Genomic DNA, 20,650 nt, shown 5'->3' with positions numbered 1-20,650 from the left:
TAGGATCGTCTTACATGCTGGATTCACCTCGCTCGTCTCTAGCTGTTTGCATTGACCAATGGGGTGTAAATATTTTGTTCTCTAGTAGTTCGACTCTTGGAATGAACTATAGTCATAGTTTCAAGGCCATATTTTTTAAACAAATTTGTGTTCTATCTATCTTATAGCTAAGAGGTACGATTATAAACTGCTTTCCAGGCATAATTTGTCGTCTCTGTTGCATGAGCTGCGATCATTGTTGTGATCAATACATACCTGTAAATAGGCGTGCCTAAATCTTCTCTGTACCAGAGAACTAGCAGTACTGCGTCATCTTCGTCCTGCGTGGCCACATCACAAGGTAAGTAGACCGGCTCCCCTGCCACCGCTACCACTTGCGTCAACGGCGCTGGAAAGAAAAAAGAAATAAAAATTGACGAAATTTTAAGCGAATAATATCTCTATTCTATGGTTTTTCTTTATTGTGAAAAACAATGACACAGAAAACAAGTACACAAGTAAACCAATCAATGAAATTAAAAATGGCGATTGAGATCCAGTTACACTAGAATCCACTAGTAATAATATTTTATTAAAATATAACGATTGCAATGCAACTAAAAAACAAATACTCGGGTTAAGTAAAGCCGGTGGTAACGGATATCCGCTTCTTGCTGTCCGGTTATCTGTCCCGTTACCCGGCCCGGATAGGATGAGAAAATATAGTGGAAAGCTGGAGTATCTGTTACTGGGATCCCTTTAATTTATGCAACAGTGAATTCACGTAATGGAAATTTGTTGTTTCTTTTGGGTTAGATTTTAGAATTAATTGCATGTCCAGGCTATTAATTAAATGATGTCTTTAAAAATGTTCGAAAAATATCGACAAAAATTTTGGTTACCTTTGAAAATCTATTGTTTAAGTTTTAGTTGAATAACTCGGATAGAAAAAAAAACATGTATCTTTTGCGTCAAGTTTGAAGGGCATTACTCGACCAGGCTATTAATTATAAGGTTTTAAAAGAGTAAGAAAACGTCGTCAAAAGTTTTGTTTACTCTGACTAACTTCTGACTTTGACGTTGTTTAATATCAGCTCCAGTCAGATTATTGAAAACTTTAGATTTTTGTCAGCACTGTAACCTCAAAATATTCACTGCATTACTTTAAATTAAGTAATTAAGTCTTAAAAACGGACTAAAAAGTTATTTGGCTTATAGAAAAAAAATGTTTGTCAGAAATAAAAAGACAAATTTGTTTCAGAGCAAAAAACAAAAATAATAAAATTTGAGATGCGCAAGAACCACTGAGTACTTGAATAGAAAAACTTCTTACGCTGAGTTTCAGTGGCAATTACAATTAAAAAATTGCATAAATATTATATAAAAACTCTATAGAAGCACAAATAAAAACAAGTTTCGTAAGAATAGTTTGTTTTCATATCTAATTAGTAGACAGACAGAAGGTAAGTGGTCACAATCGCTCATAAATATTAGCACTGTGAGAAATATCAACTCATGTAAACTGATCCCTTGTGCCCGTAGCTGCACTGGCTCATTTGCCCTTCAACAGAGAACATTACTAGGTATAGCAGCAGAATATATGATTATTGGGTGGTAATACTCAAAATAACTTGTATAAAGTATATCACAATCAGCCACAATTGATCATTAATCAAAGAAATTGCGAAAAAAATAGTCGAAATTATCAACGCTCAACCAATATTTAACAAGAGATCTCTGTTAACAGCCAAACATCCAAAATTCAATCCAACTGACCATTTGTAGAACTGGGATAACATTTTCGACGTATATTCCCTTGCTATTGGTACACGATGCTGCAGGAAACGCTATTAATTTCCGGACGTCGAGTGTACTGTCCATATCCTGAGTGTATTTCAAGATGTAGTTTTCACTCGTAATGGTCTTACAATTTGTTGACCAACTTCGAAGAAACTCAAACATTCGTTTCTTATTTTTTTTTTTATGTTTGTTCTTCGGCTTCACCTTACTAAACGACGATATATAACAATATTATATCTATACTAATATTATGAAGGTGATGCGTTTGTTTGGTTGGTCAGATTCTACAAATTCGACTTAAAAAAAAGAAAAAAACATTATTTATTAGCCGTTTACCCGATGGAATATCCCGTCGGTTAAACATAATTTATTAATTTTATATATTTAACCTCGATCACACGCACGATTCGTGTAAAAAAACGTCTTCAATAAATTGACTTACAGAAATGAAGAATTTACGAAAAATTTACATTCTCCATTTAATTTCCCTGAGAGATTACTAACCCCCTTTTAGATTAGTAAGCAAATTATTTAAAAGGGGTTATAATATAACATCATGCTGCAATCCTCTACTTGGTGGTAGGGCTTTGTGCAAGCCCATCTAGGTACCGACTACTAATGACATATTCTAACGCCAAACAGCAATACTTAGTATTATCGTGTTCCGGTATAAAGGGTGAGTGAGCCAATGTAACTATAGGAACAAGGAACATAACATCTTAGTTTCCAAGGTTGGTGGCGCATTGGCAATGTAAGAAACGATTTATGGATGGTGGTGACCACTTACCATCCAGTGGCTCATTTGTCCGTCCACATAACTATATCTTAAAAAAATCCCTACGTGGATTGAGTAGAGTAATACTTGATGCTTAACGCGGATGAACCTTGCATAGAAGCTAGTGTTTTATAAATTTGGAGATTTGATATAGTTGCACGATCACGCCACGTCAAGTTCTAATATTTAATTCTAATTATTTTGTAAACATTAAATATTGTATTTATTGGAAAATATTGTTAAAGTTGTCTAATAGTAGCCCAAAGCCTCTTCCGCCTTCATTATAATTAATTACAGAATCCTTTTGACGCATCTGTGCAATATTTTGATAGTGATATCCCTATTCTTGCCAAAATATGTCGAGCGTTACCAGTAACGCTAAAACTAAATATTCTGGTTACATTTACGTCATTTATCCAGAAATGACGTAAATGTAACCAGAATATTTAGTAACGATAGTAGTTAATACTTGACACGTTTAGTAGCAAATAGCGTGTTAAAACTTCGTATCTTAGGTATACTATTGAATCTCAGTTTGGTTCTATTAAGGTAGTTGAGTTTTTTTATTGGAAACAACTTGACATTTTTCGGTCGAGTAGCATTTGCCATAATTAGAGTGATTCAATTAAAATCACATCTATGTTTGCGCACACGTGAACACTATACTGTGTCCTACGTAGCTAAGTCTCCCTGGAGAACAATCGCCGTGATCGAAATCGCCTACAAGGACATCACTCAATTTCATAATCATTTCAATACTAAATCACGTTTAACTAATCATTATAATAGCTCTAGTTGTTTCTTATGGCTCTGTGTAGAATTGTCTGCTAAACCATATTTGAAAACAACCAGATATACACAAATAAATTCCTGTTCACAACAAATAAATTAACATTAAAACAGCTATATATATTATTATTAATTTAAACGAAAACCAGATATATTTTAGATAAAGTTCTAACATAAAATTAGCATAATCCCAACAAAGCGTGCAATAGTCGCCCGAAGTTCCGATGGTCTCTCTTAAATATTATGTTAATAACGCTATTATCAAGCGAGCCATTCGTCGTAACACCAAATTGTTTAAAAGCGTTATTATCCTCAAACTGCAAATCCGAATGGGCGGAAAGTAATAAAGATTGGATAGCACAGCGTGGGGGTGGGGCTTGAGTATGAAATTTGTGACAAATCGACAATATCTCTTCAAATTTCGGATTTATCATACGAATGAAAAGGAAAGATTTAAAGTTCACCAACCAATAGAGCACGATTATGTCGGTATCTACTATCACACTATTGTATCAAAGTTATATATTTATACAATATTTGCTGAACCTGCGGCTTCACCTATAGCATATAAACCGTCACTTATATTTTACCCATTGAATTAAAAAAAATAGCTCATTTAATATCCTGGGTAACAAACTATCTCCAAGTTGAATCAGTTTAGCGTCTTAAGTGGGAAGACGTAACAGACAGTTACTTTCTACCGGCATTGATAATATTAGAATAAAGAGTGATGTCATCTCCAATATAAGTGACGTTGGGTAAGTTCATGACAGATACAGAGTTTTTATTTGAATAAAAAGTTATTTATAATAAAAGAGACAGAAGCAAGTGTTTACTTCAAGAGACCAGATGTTTTCATCCGATACTGGCCATTCTTACAAAGCTAACTTGAAGTGATCATCAAGCGTAACTTTAACATTAATAACTAAATGCTTTAAAATAAATTAATGCAAAGGATGAAATATATAGACAATATAATATTATATGTACACGAAATAGAGATGTAATTTAACCTACTGTTCCTGAGCTAGGTATAATATAATTTAGACGAAATAGCTCCCCTAAAATAGATGGCATATTTTATGTGTGTGAGTGTATGTATGCTAGTGTGCATCACTGAATGACAAATAACTGTGTTGCAGCAGTTTTCCACTTTCATCAAAATGTACCAATTTATATGTTTTTTTTCCGTATATTTTGCGATATTGTAATTTTCACACTTCTCAGATTAGTTAAACATGTAAGCGCTGGGCTAAATTTTCTATGGACAATTTTATTTCAAAGCACTGTTGTACCTATTAGTTCAGTGCGACACAGTTGCACTTGTGCCAATTCTACGGCGGAATGTCTGAGAGCCCTTGCCAGCTTTTGGCTGAGTACTGAATTTTTAGTTTACCGTTGAAGGGTTTTTAACGATGAACTGAAGGTTCTCTGCAACCAATTGTCAGACTGATTCAAATAATTTTCAATTTATGGTATATAATATGTTTTGTTCAGATTTTTTGGATAACAATCCATTATTATGTATTTATTATGTATATAATGTAATAAATAACTGCAACTATATTGGATAGAATTTGTGCTCCTAATAAATCAATCACAATCTTTAATGTTTTTGTATGCAAACATAAAAACTATAAACAGTTTATTTCAGCTTTCGAGGTTTTACATATAACATTTTAAATTTAACAGACAGTAAATTACCTGCAGCATGAGAAAGGCATCCCTGTAAAGGGAAGATTTAGGGCTTATTCTACTACGCTGTTTCATTGCAGGTTTCTAGATAAAAGTGTGGCTGAATTTCATCCATTAGATGCTGGTATTCTCGCGATGCGTTTACAGCTTGAAGAAAATAACGAATGAGAAAACATGGTGCTTGGTCTAGTCATGACCAGCGGCTAATATCTATATGTTCTAATAATTGGTTCGACTACGCTCTAAGATTTAGCACGAAGTGCATTATGAAAATAAATAAAAAGCATGAAAACATTGTGGTGCTTGCTCTAGTAAGGACCAGCGGTTAACAACTATGTATATGAGATGACGTGACACATTATGTAGCAAAAAAAATGCGCGGAATATACTGTTAAAACGTAAACATTGAGAGATCATCTAACAAACAGGTTTAGTCAACCCGACCCAAATATAATTCATACAGTGCTCGTAACATTATCTGAGACTCAGAAATACCACATGACCTTGTATATCCTTTGGGAAATCTCACTTGTCTCGCTGTGAGATATGACGTGGAATGTGTTAGGGTGACCATATAAAGTTTTGCAAGCCAGGACAGAAAAAAAACTGAACACAATATACAATTATTTGACTCAATAAAAACGGCTTCACTCAAAACAAAAGCGTTTGATACAAAAAAAAAATATTGTAAAAATTTCACATCGCTTGAAATAAATGTCAAAATAATATCGAAATTAAATTTATTTTTGACAATTATTAACTTATATATTTCTTGATTCATACAATAAATCAGCTCAGTCGATTTTCAAAATCTAATTAAGAAATATGTAAAGTCAATAGAAAAAGAAGATAGATCTCGAAGTTTATGAATATAAATTAAGGGTAAAATTATATTATCTTGAAATCTGATCATACTTATCAATTCTGTTATAACCAGGACTTGTCCAGCGAGCCATGTTTGGTGACCCTAACTTATATAAAATGTAGATAAAGGACTTGTTTTTACTCGGCTGCGCATAAATGAAGGAAAACTGATTGTATTATTTATATAATCTAATAGTCAAAACTGATTAGCATTGTCTTTAGATATATTGTGAAGTTTCGGACGTCACCAGTTAACATGATCGACTTATCTAATTACATTATATCAGTTAGTATTTTGCATTGTGTGATATTAGTAAAATATTATGATTACAGAACATAACATATAATCGATAACCATTCCAAACACAATTACTTTAGTGAAATGTTTGTCGAAATAGGCAGGCACCCTATTATAATATAACAGTGTTATCTATACAAATATTTTAAATGCGAAAGTAACTCTGTATGTTTTTCTTTCAGGGTCAAACCACTGAATCGCATTTGATGAAATTTGGTATAAAGCAAACTTTAACTTTAAGAGCTATTTATGCCAAATTCTTGACGACCAATCACTAAAACGCGAGCGAAGCCGAGATGAGAACTAGTGTTCGATATTTTGAATATTTCTATTTGAATGTTTAATGCATGTATCTGCAAGTCGTTGGCGTAAAAGTGAATGTGGGTAGTGTATAATGTAATAAAAAGAAAAAGAAAAAGAGGAAATAAAATACGACCTTGCGGTACGCCAGTGAAATGTTCATGCTATTCAAAAATAAAAATTTTCGATCGATCTACAGAACTTTTGACCCAAAATAAATTGAGAAAACTATTCCAGGACTGCTGTACAGATTATATAGTCCAGTAATTTAAGGGCAATATTCTTATGAAATACTATGTTAAACGCTTTAGGAAGTTCGTTCAACTTTAAGTCATATATAACATCTGTTATATATGTTATATAATACTAGTTAGATTATATTTCTATTTTATTTTTATTTAAATAAATATTACTCAACGAATAATATTATTGATAGAATACACAAACAATTATATTGGATTATTGAAAGCTCTTAACATTGCTCGTTGAAAATAATTAGAGAGATGTGGATGTGTCTATTGTTAATGACGTTTGCGGTTGTGCAAATTCTAGGATTTTTAGTATTAACTACGTTTAAATCTGCTATATTATTATGAAATTGTGTTTTATCGTCATTAAATTTATACAGGCCATAACATATTGTGGCTTTTATTTAAATCTGTCAAATTCGAATAAACACACGCCGTAGTTATGTGTTTGTATGAAGTCTGGTCAAAATTTATATTATCGGTTACTGATATATGATAAAGTTTCGTTAAATATTGAAAATATATTAAATATTGACATTAATTATATTATGATTGTCATTACATAGTATAAAACAAAGTCGTTTCCCGCTGTCTGTCCTTATGTATGCTTAGATCTTAAAAATTACGCAACGGATTTTAATGCGATTTTTTTTTTATTGATAGAGTGATTCGAGAGGAAGGTTTAAATGTATAACACGTACATTATATACATAGATTAGAAATACTGATAATTTTAGAGGTTTCCAATGCACATTTTTTCCGAAGCACATTTTTTGCGCTTAGATTGCAAACGCTGGCTGAACCCTACGAGATAGATCAAAATAATGTTCTACAGTGTTGTACACCTTAAAACGGTCTTCAAAAAAGTCCGTGATGGTATACGTCTATCTCTTAGAGATAACCATTGCACCCGTGCGAAGCCGGGGCGGGTCGCTAGTAATGAATAATTTGATTTAGACACGCCGTCTTTTTAGGTTTTAATTTATTTATGAATAATATATTACATATAATAAATATAAAAAACTTTACAACGTACTAAAATTTATAGAATTGCCAAAATGTGATGAAATGTGATGCGTATATGAGCAGTTCTATTATTGCATTATCAAAGGGATTACATACATAAATATTCCAAATTTCAATTCAATCAGTTCAAAGTGGTTGTTATGTAAAATTTAGTTGCAAGGTATGATATAACCACATAATATTAACGAACACATACAGTTGATAGCTTACAAAAGCGAATGTGATTTGCAAATGAGGTTACTAAACAAATAAAGTTAAACTATACAAAATTGACGCGGAAGCGATGAGAAATGTAAAACTGATGTTACAATCAGGAACTCATATTAATAACATTGATATAATTCAATTTCACGTATTTTGTCACTTGCTTCGTATTTCACGCAGGTTCATTTCGAAATTAACTTGAAATTTTCGAAACTTCAACGTAATAATCTTCTGTTACGATAAAGTTTTCAGTTTCAAGACAGAGCTAATTATACCCGAGTCACAGCTTCCCGTCGCTTAATGACTTGTATGAAACGCAATGATATAATATATTTTTTATGATTATGCACGTTGTAAACTAAGACTTATTATAATATACGTAATATTTTTTTTATGTTAGTCAAACGTCAAACGCGTTACGTTACCAATGCCCTTAGACATTGGAACCATAAAGAAAATTCTAACGATGTAAGGCAAATTGCATTCTTTTAACATTGGCAATTCGCTATCGAATTACGCTTTGGACACAAGATTTTATATCTCTTGTGCCTGTAGTTACACTGGGTGATAGAACACAAATTACCTTTTAAATCAGAACACAAATTACTAAGTAGTAAAAGTAAATAGCGGTAGAATTTCTTATGAGTGGTAGCCCGGACAGGCTTGCACCAAACCCTACCACCAAGTAAAATTCATATACATGTTCAGACTTTTCGCTATTGATAGAATTTAATACTGTATTTTTCAATAGTTCGAGTTTAGCTTTGGAAATAGCAGCTCATAAATTTGTCTCGATGAACACGCATGTTTTTGTTACCAACTAAATTTATGCTGGTGAGTGTTTGGTTATCGGTCGTTAACTGTTATGTGTCTGAATAAAGAACGAAATCAATATTCAATACTTAATCATATATAACTTTGTACAATGTATGTTTAAATAATACCATTATAGTGAGACGAGAAGAAGTAGTCAGCGCAATACTTTTATTTATGAGTCCATTAATATATGAATACATGTTAAATTTATTGTATTTGTTACTAAAGGAAGGCTGACGATCTGTTCCTTGCATCGCCAAACTTGCGAGCTAAGACGTTAAGTATCCCTTGTGTAGTTACCGTATAGTTAAATTATTCAATAAAAAGTATGTTTATAATTATTTATTGAATAACAATTACGTTCAAAATTATTATACGAATATAAAAGCATTTAGCCAGCATTTATGTTTTAATATAATTCAGGTAGTTAGTAAAAATGTTATAAACGACATTACATGACTTATAAATTTTCAATCTTAATGTACTTTCGCTGATTGTGTAATATTGCAAGACGTAGGCAATGATAATGTTACTTGTTAATATTAAAGATTTACTTTTCAAACTAAAAAAAATTGTATGAATCATAAATTTTATTCTGATTCATTCATATTCAAATCGTTCTTTATTCTAGTTGGCTTTTACAAGCACTTTTGAATCGTCAATTTACAAGTCTGTCATGACGGTTTTGTTTGCTGTAACCAGTTTGTACGGGCTCATCGATGTGAATTCTGTCGAGATGAGCTGACGAATAAGTAACTCCTTTAAACATTTGTCGTGAGACAGCCGGTTGGACCGAAGTTGCTTTCGCCATATACGGGTATTATGTATTAAATAACAATGAAATAAATTAACAACATTTGAAAATTTTTAAAACAATAACAAGAATTAAATTTAAATAATATTATATCAAACCATATATAATAGAAAAATGAAATAGAGAAAGAGAGAAAAAGAGAAAGAGGAGGCATAACGCTGTTTTCCTTACGTGATGGTTTTGATCAGTTCACCATAATGTTAGCTGCGTAGAGAATATACTACATAACAATATAGAACTTCGTTCCGTAATAACAACAGCACACGAGATTTGATCTCACCTAAAGATTTAAACGCGATTCCGAGCCGAAGCAAATAGCATTTTACGTGAAAATATCGTATGTCAACATTATACGTCATCCTGCAGTTACGTGATATTACATGACATTGTTGTCTACAATACAGTAGCAAATACAATTCACTGCTTTTCGTTTTCTAATGAAGCAGTCACATTTCTGCCGTGCTTACTTGCTACCGCGAGAACCCTAGAGTTCTTCGCGACTTCCAAAGCGAATACAACTTTATTCTGGCAAAGAATGAGATGCAGAACTAATTCTATTTCATTCTATAGTTGAGGATCTATATTGGGTGCAACAGTGCGTGAAATTACATTTATTTAGGTGTTTTATTATTATTCAAGTTTTTAATCTTCTGACGTTGTCATACATAGCTGTATTTTATACTTACTTTAAATTATTATTGTTTTCATTTTCTAATGTAGTTTTTGATATCTATGATTCTATTCATTATTAACTACGGAATTAATAACTATGAAATGGAAACTAATTATTATTATTTCTTATACTGCGTAGTAAGAATATGATACACCTATAAATAAATAAATAAATATTGGTTAACATCACATACATTACTCTGATCCCAATGTAAGTAGCTTAAACACTTGTGTTATGGAAAATTATTATATTAAGTTACGAAGGTACCACAAACACCCAGACCCAAGACAAGATAGAAAACTAATGAACTTTTTCTACATCGTCCGGGAATCGAACCCGGGACCTCGGAGTAGCGTACCCATGAAAACCGGTGTACACACTACTCGACCACGGAGGTCGTCGTCAATTATAATAACACTACCATACTAAATAGTTCAAACTAAGGAAGGTTTGATCAGGGAGGCAATTCTACCAATATATAATACATATAAAATTTTTCCGGTTCTATTCGCACAAATAAAACTGAGCTTAATCGTAACTGAAGGGCGATTCAACTTATTTATATCGCTAGTGATGTGATCCCGATTGTATTCCGATCCAACTTCGAGCGAAACCGCAACTGGCTCGTCGTGTTAATAGAATAGGGAGACGGCTGAACGGCAACGAGCACGGAGACTACAGGCCGTTTGCCTCCTGTACCATAATAAAAGAGAATTGGCGCCCAGGCTGTGGATTATCGTAATGAAATAAATTAAATTTCATATAACTTTGTTTTATCGTTGATTTTAATTAAAATTGTGGCCGGGATTAATTGACCACGAATAACAATGAAAAACCTTAAAATTTTCAAAGTAACGACAAAACAACTTTGATAATAATTTGACGCGATATCATTGCCCGACATCTTGAATAATCTATGTTATAAAAATAAAATGGCGTTTTGAATGGTGAAGTTACCGGAAATCTGGAAATCAAATTTATGTGGATAAGACGTTAAGTCATATAGTGTTGTGTTATTATCATAAATAAAGATAATATTATATGTATGTTTGAGGATAAGTTATTTGCAAATCGTGTAGAGTATTATGTAAATCTAAGGTTTGTTTCTTTACTCTTTCCATTGGAATAGGTGGAGTGATTACTTAAAAATCCAAGTTACAAAGAGAGATTATTAAGTTTTAGTAAAAAAATATGTTACTCTTTCAATATCCTTATAAAGGATCGGCGGTTAAGCTTCTAAATAATAATCGATAATCTATTTTAATAGGCAAAGATACCAAACTGAAGTACTCAGAAAAAAAAATACATAAGAATTATCAATATTAAATATATACAATTGTATAAATCATGACCGCGTGAATGGTGGCAAAAATGCTACCAGCATTTCTTCGCTGAATCGCAGTTCCGATTATCTGGGCAAAAAACGTACCAGCGCTCCTGTCACCGATGGCGGCAATCAAGCGAGCTTTATACTTTTAATGAAGCTTTTTGTACTGCTCCAAAGACTACTCACTTACATTAACAGCCTATAAATTTCCCACTGCTGGGCTAAGGCCTCCTCTCCCTTTGAGGAGAAGGTTTGGAGCATATTTCACCACGCTGCTCCAATGCGGGTTGGTGGATTTACATGTGGCAGAATTTCGTTGAAATTAGACACATGCAGGTTTCCTCGTGATGTTTTTCTTCACCGTCGAGCACGAGATGAATTACAAACACAATTTAAGCACATGAAAATTCAGCGGTGTTTGCCTGGGTTTTGAACCCGTAATCATCGGTTAAGATGCACGTGTCAGATTAAGTAAGTAATAAATAAATAATAAGACGATTACAAACAAGGCTTACACTATGTATTGTATGTTTTAATCAGTTTTGTAATAACAATAATTTAATTTATCTTTGAATTGTGTTGATAACATTGATATTAAATAAGAGGGTACTTTGGCTTTTCTGTTCATTATTGTGAGTCACGTGATTTGTAGTGAGGCTTATATAAGTGATGGAAGCTCGGTACAGAACACTTTACTTTTTACTTTTACTTTTCACTTTGATCCTGGACCAGCAGGTTGCTGCTACATTTAAGGTACGATATAATTTTGTGATATAGTATAACTGTTATTGGTTGTTAAATTATTGATGAATAAATTAATTGTGTTTTTGCAATTATCAATATACAAAGTAACTATTATATATACAAAGAATTAGATATTATTCTTAAAATATCCTGACATAATGTATTAAGTCCATCCACCACTCCACTGGGCCATCTCGGTTCACTACTCACTTAGAAAATATGATTTAATAACTATTTCGTTGATTTCAAGTAAGTACCAGCCCCGAATAAGACATTCGTACGATAAATCATTAAGGCACTTCACAAGACGTGCACGTGAATTTTTTCAAATTCAGTCGCTAATTAAAACTGAATTACGTTTTAATGAAATTAGGAAAATAAGAGAGTGCGACAACAGGAAACCAATTAGAGTAAGTACGTTAATGACTGGCTTAATTTAATTTCATCAACATCGGTACCATCTTATTGCAGAAAGGTTATTTGAAAGTCAAATGCTTTACGAAGTCAAATCTATCGAGTTACGGTACTTAGAGCTTCATGAATACAATGTTAATGACCTACATAATACATGAACGTGTGTTGGAAAGCAGACTAATTGTTAAACACACTTGCAATCACATCCTGTTACGAGGGAAGGAGGTTCTAATTGAAATAATACGGACAAAATAGGATGGTACTCGACTTATACTGTTCGAAATCGTTTGAATTTCAGTTCTCAGATTAAAGTATATTGTCATTATTTAATGTAATATTATATTTAATTGAGTGTATTTTTTTATGCCCATTAATAAATATTGTGGATTGGTAAGCTATGGCCTAAGTTTGCTGGTCTGAAGTTTGCTGTCTGAAGTCTTAAGCTGATGAGTGTTTTTTTTTAATGCCTTGGCAAATGGGCCACGGGTGAGCCGAGATGGTCCAGTGGTTAGAACGCGTGTATTTTAACCAATGATTGCGGGTTCCAAACCAGGCAAGCACCACTGAATTTTCTTGTGCTTAATTTGTGTTTATAATTCATCTCGTGCTCGGCGGTGAAGGAAAACATCATGAGGAAACCTGCATGTGAATCCACCAAACCGCATTGGAGCAGCGTGGTGGAATATGCTCCTAAGTTTCTCCTCAAAAAGGGAGAGAAGGCCTTAGCCCAGCAGTGGGAAACTTACAGGTTGTCAATGGGAAGTAATCATCACTGTCCATAGACATTGGCACCATAAGAAATTTAAACCATTTCTTACATTAGCAAAGAGACACCATCCTCGGGAACATGAGATGCTATGTTCCTTGTGCCTTCAATTTAATTGAAGGCTGGCTTATTCAAAGCCAATCAGATGCAAATTTTGTAAACTTTTATGATATCGATCGATCGAAATTTTAGACAAAACAGACCATTTGAAAATAAAAATAAAAACATGTAGACCCAGCTGTATGTTTGCTCATATAGTTCGCATATTGATACATTTCGTTTTGTACAACTAATGTTTGAATGTATCGAAACGTTTCCAATTGGAACTTCGAAATAGTTAAATCGGTAATAAATGTCTGATTGGCGGTTTGAATCATATTGGTATCTTAAAAACATAATAAACCAAGTGTTCTATTATGGATTTGAAGCGTCTTCTCCTTTTGAGGAGAAGGAATAATATTTCACTACGCTAAACTAATGCTGGAAAGCCAAAGGGTCCTCTCTTTTTGAGGAGAAGTAATCTTATTTCATTACTCTATCTCATGCCATCTGGCGTAAACCATGTGGCAAATTTTTGTCCGACACACGCAGATATTCTCACGATGACAAGTACAAGATGAATTATAAACACACTTAAAGTGGTGCTAGCACGGCTTTGAACCTGCAATGATGATTACTAGGCGATCTTGACTCAAATATAATAAGACAATTGTTATGCCTTAACGTCTTAAAAAAATCAATTGCTTTTCTAATTACTGTTAAGTAACGATTCAATCCAAGTTAAGCCAGATAAAACCAGTTTTATACGTATGCCATATATTCAGATGAAAATAGCCGTGAAGTTGGAAACACGGGTATTCCTACCCGTTTTCTTATTGGTGTGAAGGAAAAAGTTTTATAGGGCGATGTTAATATGGCAATAATGGGAATCTTGTATGCGGATAGATTTATTTGGGAATGCTTTTTAGATTCGATAATAAAATTGTCTTATTTCGTACTTTCTCAAATTTATCTTCTTAAAGGTAAGATCACAAATAATTTTTCGTTTTCAATACTGATACGAGTAGGTATGCCTAATTTATAGAGCATTTACAATTTTATGAAAAGTTGTGACTATTTCTTATAATTGAACCAAACAAAAAAAATATTTACGTCGGCAAAAAATATAAAAAAAAATAGTAAAGTTTCCTTCACATACTATCACACCACAGCTGTATGTTTAGAGTTCGAAAAGGTGAAGTCATCAATGTAAGTATAATAACCCCGAACCTGCCTTAAAATTAAAAGATAACAATTACATACAAGAAAGTTACAAACACATCAACACCATTTACACACTAGCGCAAAAACATTCACACACACATGTACCTGAAGTTAATAAAATATAATAAATACATCGGTTAGAACATTATATGACACCCTATAAAAACAAATCATAATCCTAAACACGTTACCGCGCTGTTATTGTTGTTTACTTGTGAATGGATACACGGAGACCACATTACGTATTCCGGTGGCCTTCTTCCATATTTCTTCATCACAGACGATAAATATTTTTCAAATTGTTCTGAATTCGTGCGACCTTTGTCGGTGTTTAATGATTTTAAAGCTAAGCCTCGATGTCAGTTTCAGTTGTTGAAGATAATATAGATTCTCGTAAAATTGACAATCAAGATTGTATTGGTTTTTGTGAAACTTATGGTTGGTATGGTTATGTCAAAATTCCCGCAATCACAGTATTCAAAATGTGTAAATATTAATTCTGTAGACAACCGATTCAGTGTGAGTCACGTGTTGTAATTCTGTTGAAATGAGGAAAACTCGCGCACTAATTTCACCTAATACTAAATTTCGAACGCACATAGCCTAAAAGGGGAGTAGGATTCAGTATACAATATATTATTTATTTAAACATCAAACATTAATATATCCATTTAGCCAATGACAACGCTCGGTTCTAATTAACTCTGACATTAGCTTCTCTTGAATTCAAAGTGGTGTGCAAATGGTGTACTAAATTAGAATGTTAAGTAACATTTAGCGCATTATACAAATAGAGTGTAAACTAAACAAAAAGCAGGTGAATATGTTTCTCTATGGAATGTTAATAGACGTTTTGATATTTTAAAATGTAAAATAATGTTGTTCATCATGATTGGGGTTAAATGTGTCCTTAATAATTGTCCTTAAGTGTTATTAATATACTTATAATAATGCCCCTTATTCCTGAAAAAAGTTTTCAACTTAAAATATTATGTTGAACAAATCAATATTATTTATGATAGAAGTTAATATATATTGGATTTTTATCTCACTAAGGTGAACGATCTCAAAAATAATAAAATTGTATTTTCTGAATTAGATTTTGTATTTAAGTCGAATAAGAATCGAGTTTCTATCAGATAATTTGATTTCAATATTTCATATAATAAATAATAAATAGGTATATAAAAAAATTATTTACTACTAATCAAAAAAAAAGTTTTGAAAAAAGCTTAACTTGATGACAATGATGATGAATATCGCTCGAATTATAATCCTTCATGACGATATCACATTCATATCACGTGCTATCCGAGGCCCGGAATTGTAACTTCCCAGCACCTTTGCAGCCTTGCCACTTGAGAAAACCTTGCCGGAAAAGCCAAATGACATTTATTAAACAACGCTGTTTTTTCGTTTAGAACCTTAGGTTAGGGGCTTTATAGACTAGCCAATAAACGATTCAAATTAGTAAAGACCAAATAAAAGTGAATTGATTTCAAAATATCTAAAGGTGTAGTCATGATTATATTGGAAGAATTTCAGAGAAATTTTGAACATGAACATAAATAATAACGAAAGTAAAAAAAAAATAATTATTTAATGTCTATTTCAGTATATAATCAAATCAAATCAATAATGTAAATTTAAATAAAATAAAAGTAATATACCTCATATTATTAACTATAATATGAATATCAAATTACCTTCTTAGTAGTAAACAAGAATTCCATAAAGATACCTTTAAGAATACCTTTATTGCCAATTATTATGGAAACGATAACAGCCAATAAAAAGATTCCATCTCTTTGATAAATATTTGGTGAACATAAAGATTGAGAAAGGTTAAGACAGGGACACAAGATTAATATTGTAAATGCGGAAATAAATCTATTTATCACCGACACAAATCACAATTAAACGCTAAACTTATCGTAAACTTGACATGGATGAATACTCAGATTATAAAATAAAAGATGGAGCCCATGGAACGTTAAGGTGATTCAACACAGAGAATACCAATTTTCGGTACTGTGAACCGAGGCATCTTTTTGTTAATACATCGATGTTTGTCACTTTAATTGTTAAAATTCGAATGAAGTAGTTCGATTCTGTAAGAATTCACTTCGTATCTCACGTTAAAATGTTAACAAACGACTTTTGGTGATACTCCATTTTTATATGACGTATATCCATATAATTACTATTTATAGTCATATCACATCCTGAAATTTCACGCTCATGTTTTGCCTTGAATTTCGAGTTTCTTTTTCGCGCTGAAATCTTTAATTTCTCACATTATTGAGAATTAGTATTCGATTTTCATTTTGTATTGGTTGTTATTGCTTTATTTAAACGTTTTTTACATGCCATCTTCCCTTTGTTTTTTGTAATCTCAGGATGGATAGAATAGACTAAAATAACATTAACGAAGATGGACCTGTAGATATAATACGTAGATATTATATGACGATTGCGGTTAAAAATCAAGATATCCTTAAACTTTGAAGCCCTTAATTTGTGTTTGTGAGATTCATTGGCATTATGCCAAGATGAATCATAAATCTATTTACTCACGAAGGAGCCTCTCTATGTCAAACTACACGTAAAACTTAAAAACAAAGGTAATCATAACATAATCTAATTAGTATTTTTTGTCCTCCTTACTCTTATGTCAATCGTTTCACGCTAACTGAGATATCTTGTTACTTTGAGGGTAATTACTGAATGAATTAAAGAACGCCGATAATAATTCAACGTCGAAAAGCGCGTCTTCGTGAATGAACAGATCTATATCACCATACCACGCGGTTCCGTACACATCTAGTTTCAATTTAATACTAATGTCAAAAAACATTGTTAAATAAGTCATATTAGTCAATACAACATTTCTAGACAGGATTTATATAAATGTAATTGTACTTTAATTGACGTACTCCATAATTAAAATGGTGCAAAAGAGTAACTACTGAGTTTCTTACCGGTTCTTCTCGGTAGAATCTACTTTACGAACCGCTCTTAGCTTACATTTCATCATCATCATCATCAGCCCATATTTGTCCGCTACTGGACATAGGCCTCTCCAAATGCACGCCACTGTGGTCTTTCTTCGGCAACTCGCATCCAGCTCCTGCCAGCCGTCTTGCGCAAATCGTCACTCCACCGTGCCTGAGGACGTCCTACACTACGTCTGCCGAGACGCGGCAAAGTAGAGCTTACATTTAATCCAACGATATAACATGACGATTCAAAATGAATAAAGTATATTTAGATTTTTGATTTTAAGGCCTCGCTGCAAATCATTCGAATGTAAATAAAAATAATTTCAACAGCAAGGAAGTTTGAACGAAAGGGACACGCGTAAGCAATACATATGATGAGAATTAATTATTTGATAATGACAGTAACACCGCGAAACATAAGTAAACATAAGTAAGTCAACGGATGTTGTGACATTGAATAATAGAAGTCATCCTAGTTACACATATGTAATGGTTTTATGTGAGGAGAGTGTTTGTGTTGAATAAGCAGACAAAAGTATTTGTCATCACTATGTTTTGTTTACACGGGATTATGTTACGTAATGCCTTAACGTTGTCGAAATTATTTAAGTGTTTATTAGCAGATAAGATATATTCGGTTTTTTTGGATCGAAACATACCAAAGCATGTCGAAGTGTTTTATCAGTATTTTGAAGTTATACTACTTTAGACGCGTTATGAAAAGATGATGAGATTTTTTTTTATGAAAACATGAAAACTACACGATGAAGTTGGCCAATTAACAATCGTCTATATCTAAACAAACCAATATAAAAACCATAGCATGTTGAAGTCTTTTATTAGAAGTAGTATTGTTGAAGTAGTTTGAAGTTATACTACTTTAGAAGTGAACTGAAGTTGATCACTAAATGATCGATTTAATGTCAAGTCGTTCGAAATAGACAACTTTACACGTTATGTTAATATTCAATGTTTATTTTGTTACAATTTTAAATTTGGAATGTTTATTATGAATGAGTGGATTGTAGTGTTAAAAAAAAGAAACTACAATGACCATAATAACAATTATTAAGTTAATTTTGTATTGTTAAATAGCTCAATACTAATAAACACTGTTATCTAATGTTTTTGGTTTTAAGGCTACTTTTATTAGCCAACAAACTCATTTTAATCACATATTATATAGCTATGTGATATCAGGTGTTTATACCTGCATATAATATACCACGAATCATTGATAATATAACGTTTAGTATATATAATTTATTACATAAACGCTACATACTTATAGAAATAAGCAAACATGTAAGTCACAAATGTTAGGGATTCCCCAAACTTTAAAGCATTTTAAATAGATCGATTTTCACTAATCAGGATTCATTACTGAAAATCAAAGATCGAAAATAATTCCACTTCTGGACGGTCAGATTTACGAAACAGATTTTCATTTGCCGTTTTCCAATCAACCGCGTTTCAAATATGACGCGTGGAAGCGATCCTATCTCGATCAAGGATAGTTATTAGTTCAGAACATTTAGATGAATAATTTCCAATCTAAATTAGGCCTCAATTAAGTCAAAAAAAATGTTTTTATTTTTTAAATATCATTAATTCGACTAAAATTACTTTGTAAGCGCCATGAAAGGGGTACAAAATACATAGATTAGATACATCAATCTTAATCAAAAATTGCAGGTTTAAATAAAGAATGAGCACTGCTTGATTTCATGAATATATAATGTTTAATTTATGTTTATAATTATTGAAATCACAGAAAAAGAAGGACTGTGTGTAGTCCAGTCATTACGCGGAGGGGGCCTAGAAAAGTTTAACTTTACCTCATACAGGTACATTTGCATTTCCTAATGTATAAAATGACTTGACTTCTCTTCGCGTCATATTTTTATGTTACTTGATTGAAATTCGAATTTTGTACGTTAACTTTTCGAATATTTTTTATATTGAATTTAATGAATACTACATAAATCGTACGTTTGCATTTAAATGTAATAATTGATATTTTAGAGTCATATTTCTCATAATTACGTATCAGCAATTCTATAATATTAATAATAATTTGGCACAGCGAGGCTTGTAATTAAGTAACGTTATAGATAGTTATTGGCCTGATTAGTTTTGTCTAATATAGCTGAATTGTATATCTATTAATTTACGAGATTAATGCTATAATAAAATTAATTTAGAATTATCGTTTAATCAAGAACGTGAAATTATTTTGTTAAATTATGTATTCGAAAATTATTTGTTGTACGCGCGAGAGAAAAGTGGACAGTAGTTAAGGAAAAAAGGGAAGTTGTTACCTCAAAACTGGGCTCTGACTTATGAAGACACGTTCTTCTTGGGAGCGCTCCCTTGGTCTTCATACACTCGAAGAACACACCAAAGGGATGGGTGATATTACAGGAGAAGGATAAGTCCGTTACAGAAGCTAATTTCAAAAGCGCGGCGCACTCACATAACACACGTTACCGCGGCTCACACGAGAAGGGAAGAGAAAAAAAGAAGTACGTCATACCTCAAATCATTCCATAGACAAATATTGACGTTTCAATGTACGCATAAACCTAAATACGCTACATTTGTTGTTAATGTTTCTTGAAATAGAAGAGTTCTACAATTTTAGTTTTTTCTGACTTTTGGTTGTAGTTTAACTATATTTACTATTATTATTATAATATTTATTATTAACATATCTAGTATGCATAAAAGAAGCGCAGTAATGTTTACACAGATGAAGCAGCTTGGAAATAATGATATTGAGAAAAAACAAATATTTAAATGAGAGCGCTTGGAAAAATTTGTAAATTTTATGTACAATTTGTCCGTTACGGT

The 20,650-nt window shown here is 32.3% G+C and overlaps 1 protein-coding gene across 1 annotated transcript in view; it reads right to left on the bottom strand.

Moving 5' to 3' along the window:
* LOC113397070 (hemicentin-2) overlaps positions 1-20,650 on the bottom strand; it is a 218,328-nt gene that overhangs the window by 29,925 nt on the left and 167,753 nt on the right. Inside the window, exon 2 of the mRNA XM_026635220.2 lies at positions 256-388. Within this exon, the coding sequence (XP_026491005.1) occupies positions 256-388 (133 nt within the window). The remainder of the gene's footprint in view (positions 1-255; positions 389-20,650) is intronic.

The sequence above is a fragment of the Vanessa tameamea genome, chromosome 19 (genome assembly GCF_037043105.1).
Source record: "Vanessa tameamea isolate UH-Manoa-2023 chromosome 19, ilVanTame1 primary haplotype, whole genome shotgun sequence".
Taxonomy (NCBI): domain Eukaryota; kingdom Metazoa; phylum Arthropoda; class Insecta; order Lepidoptera; family Nymphalidae; genus Vanessa; species Vanessa tameamea.
Note: the sequence above shows the minus strand (reverse complement) of the source record. Positions and strands in the feature narration are given on the sequence as shown.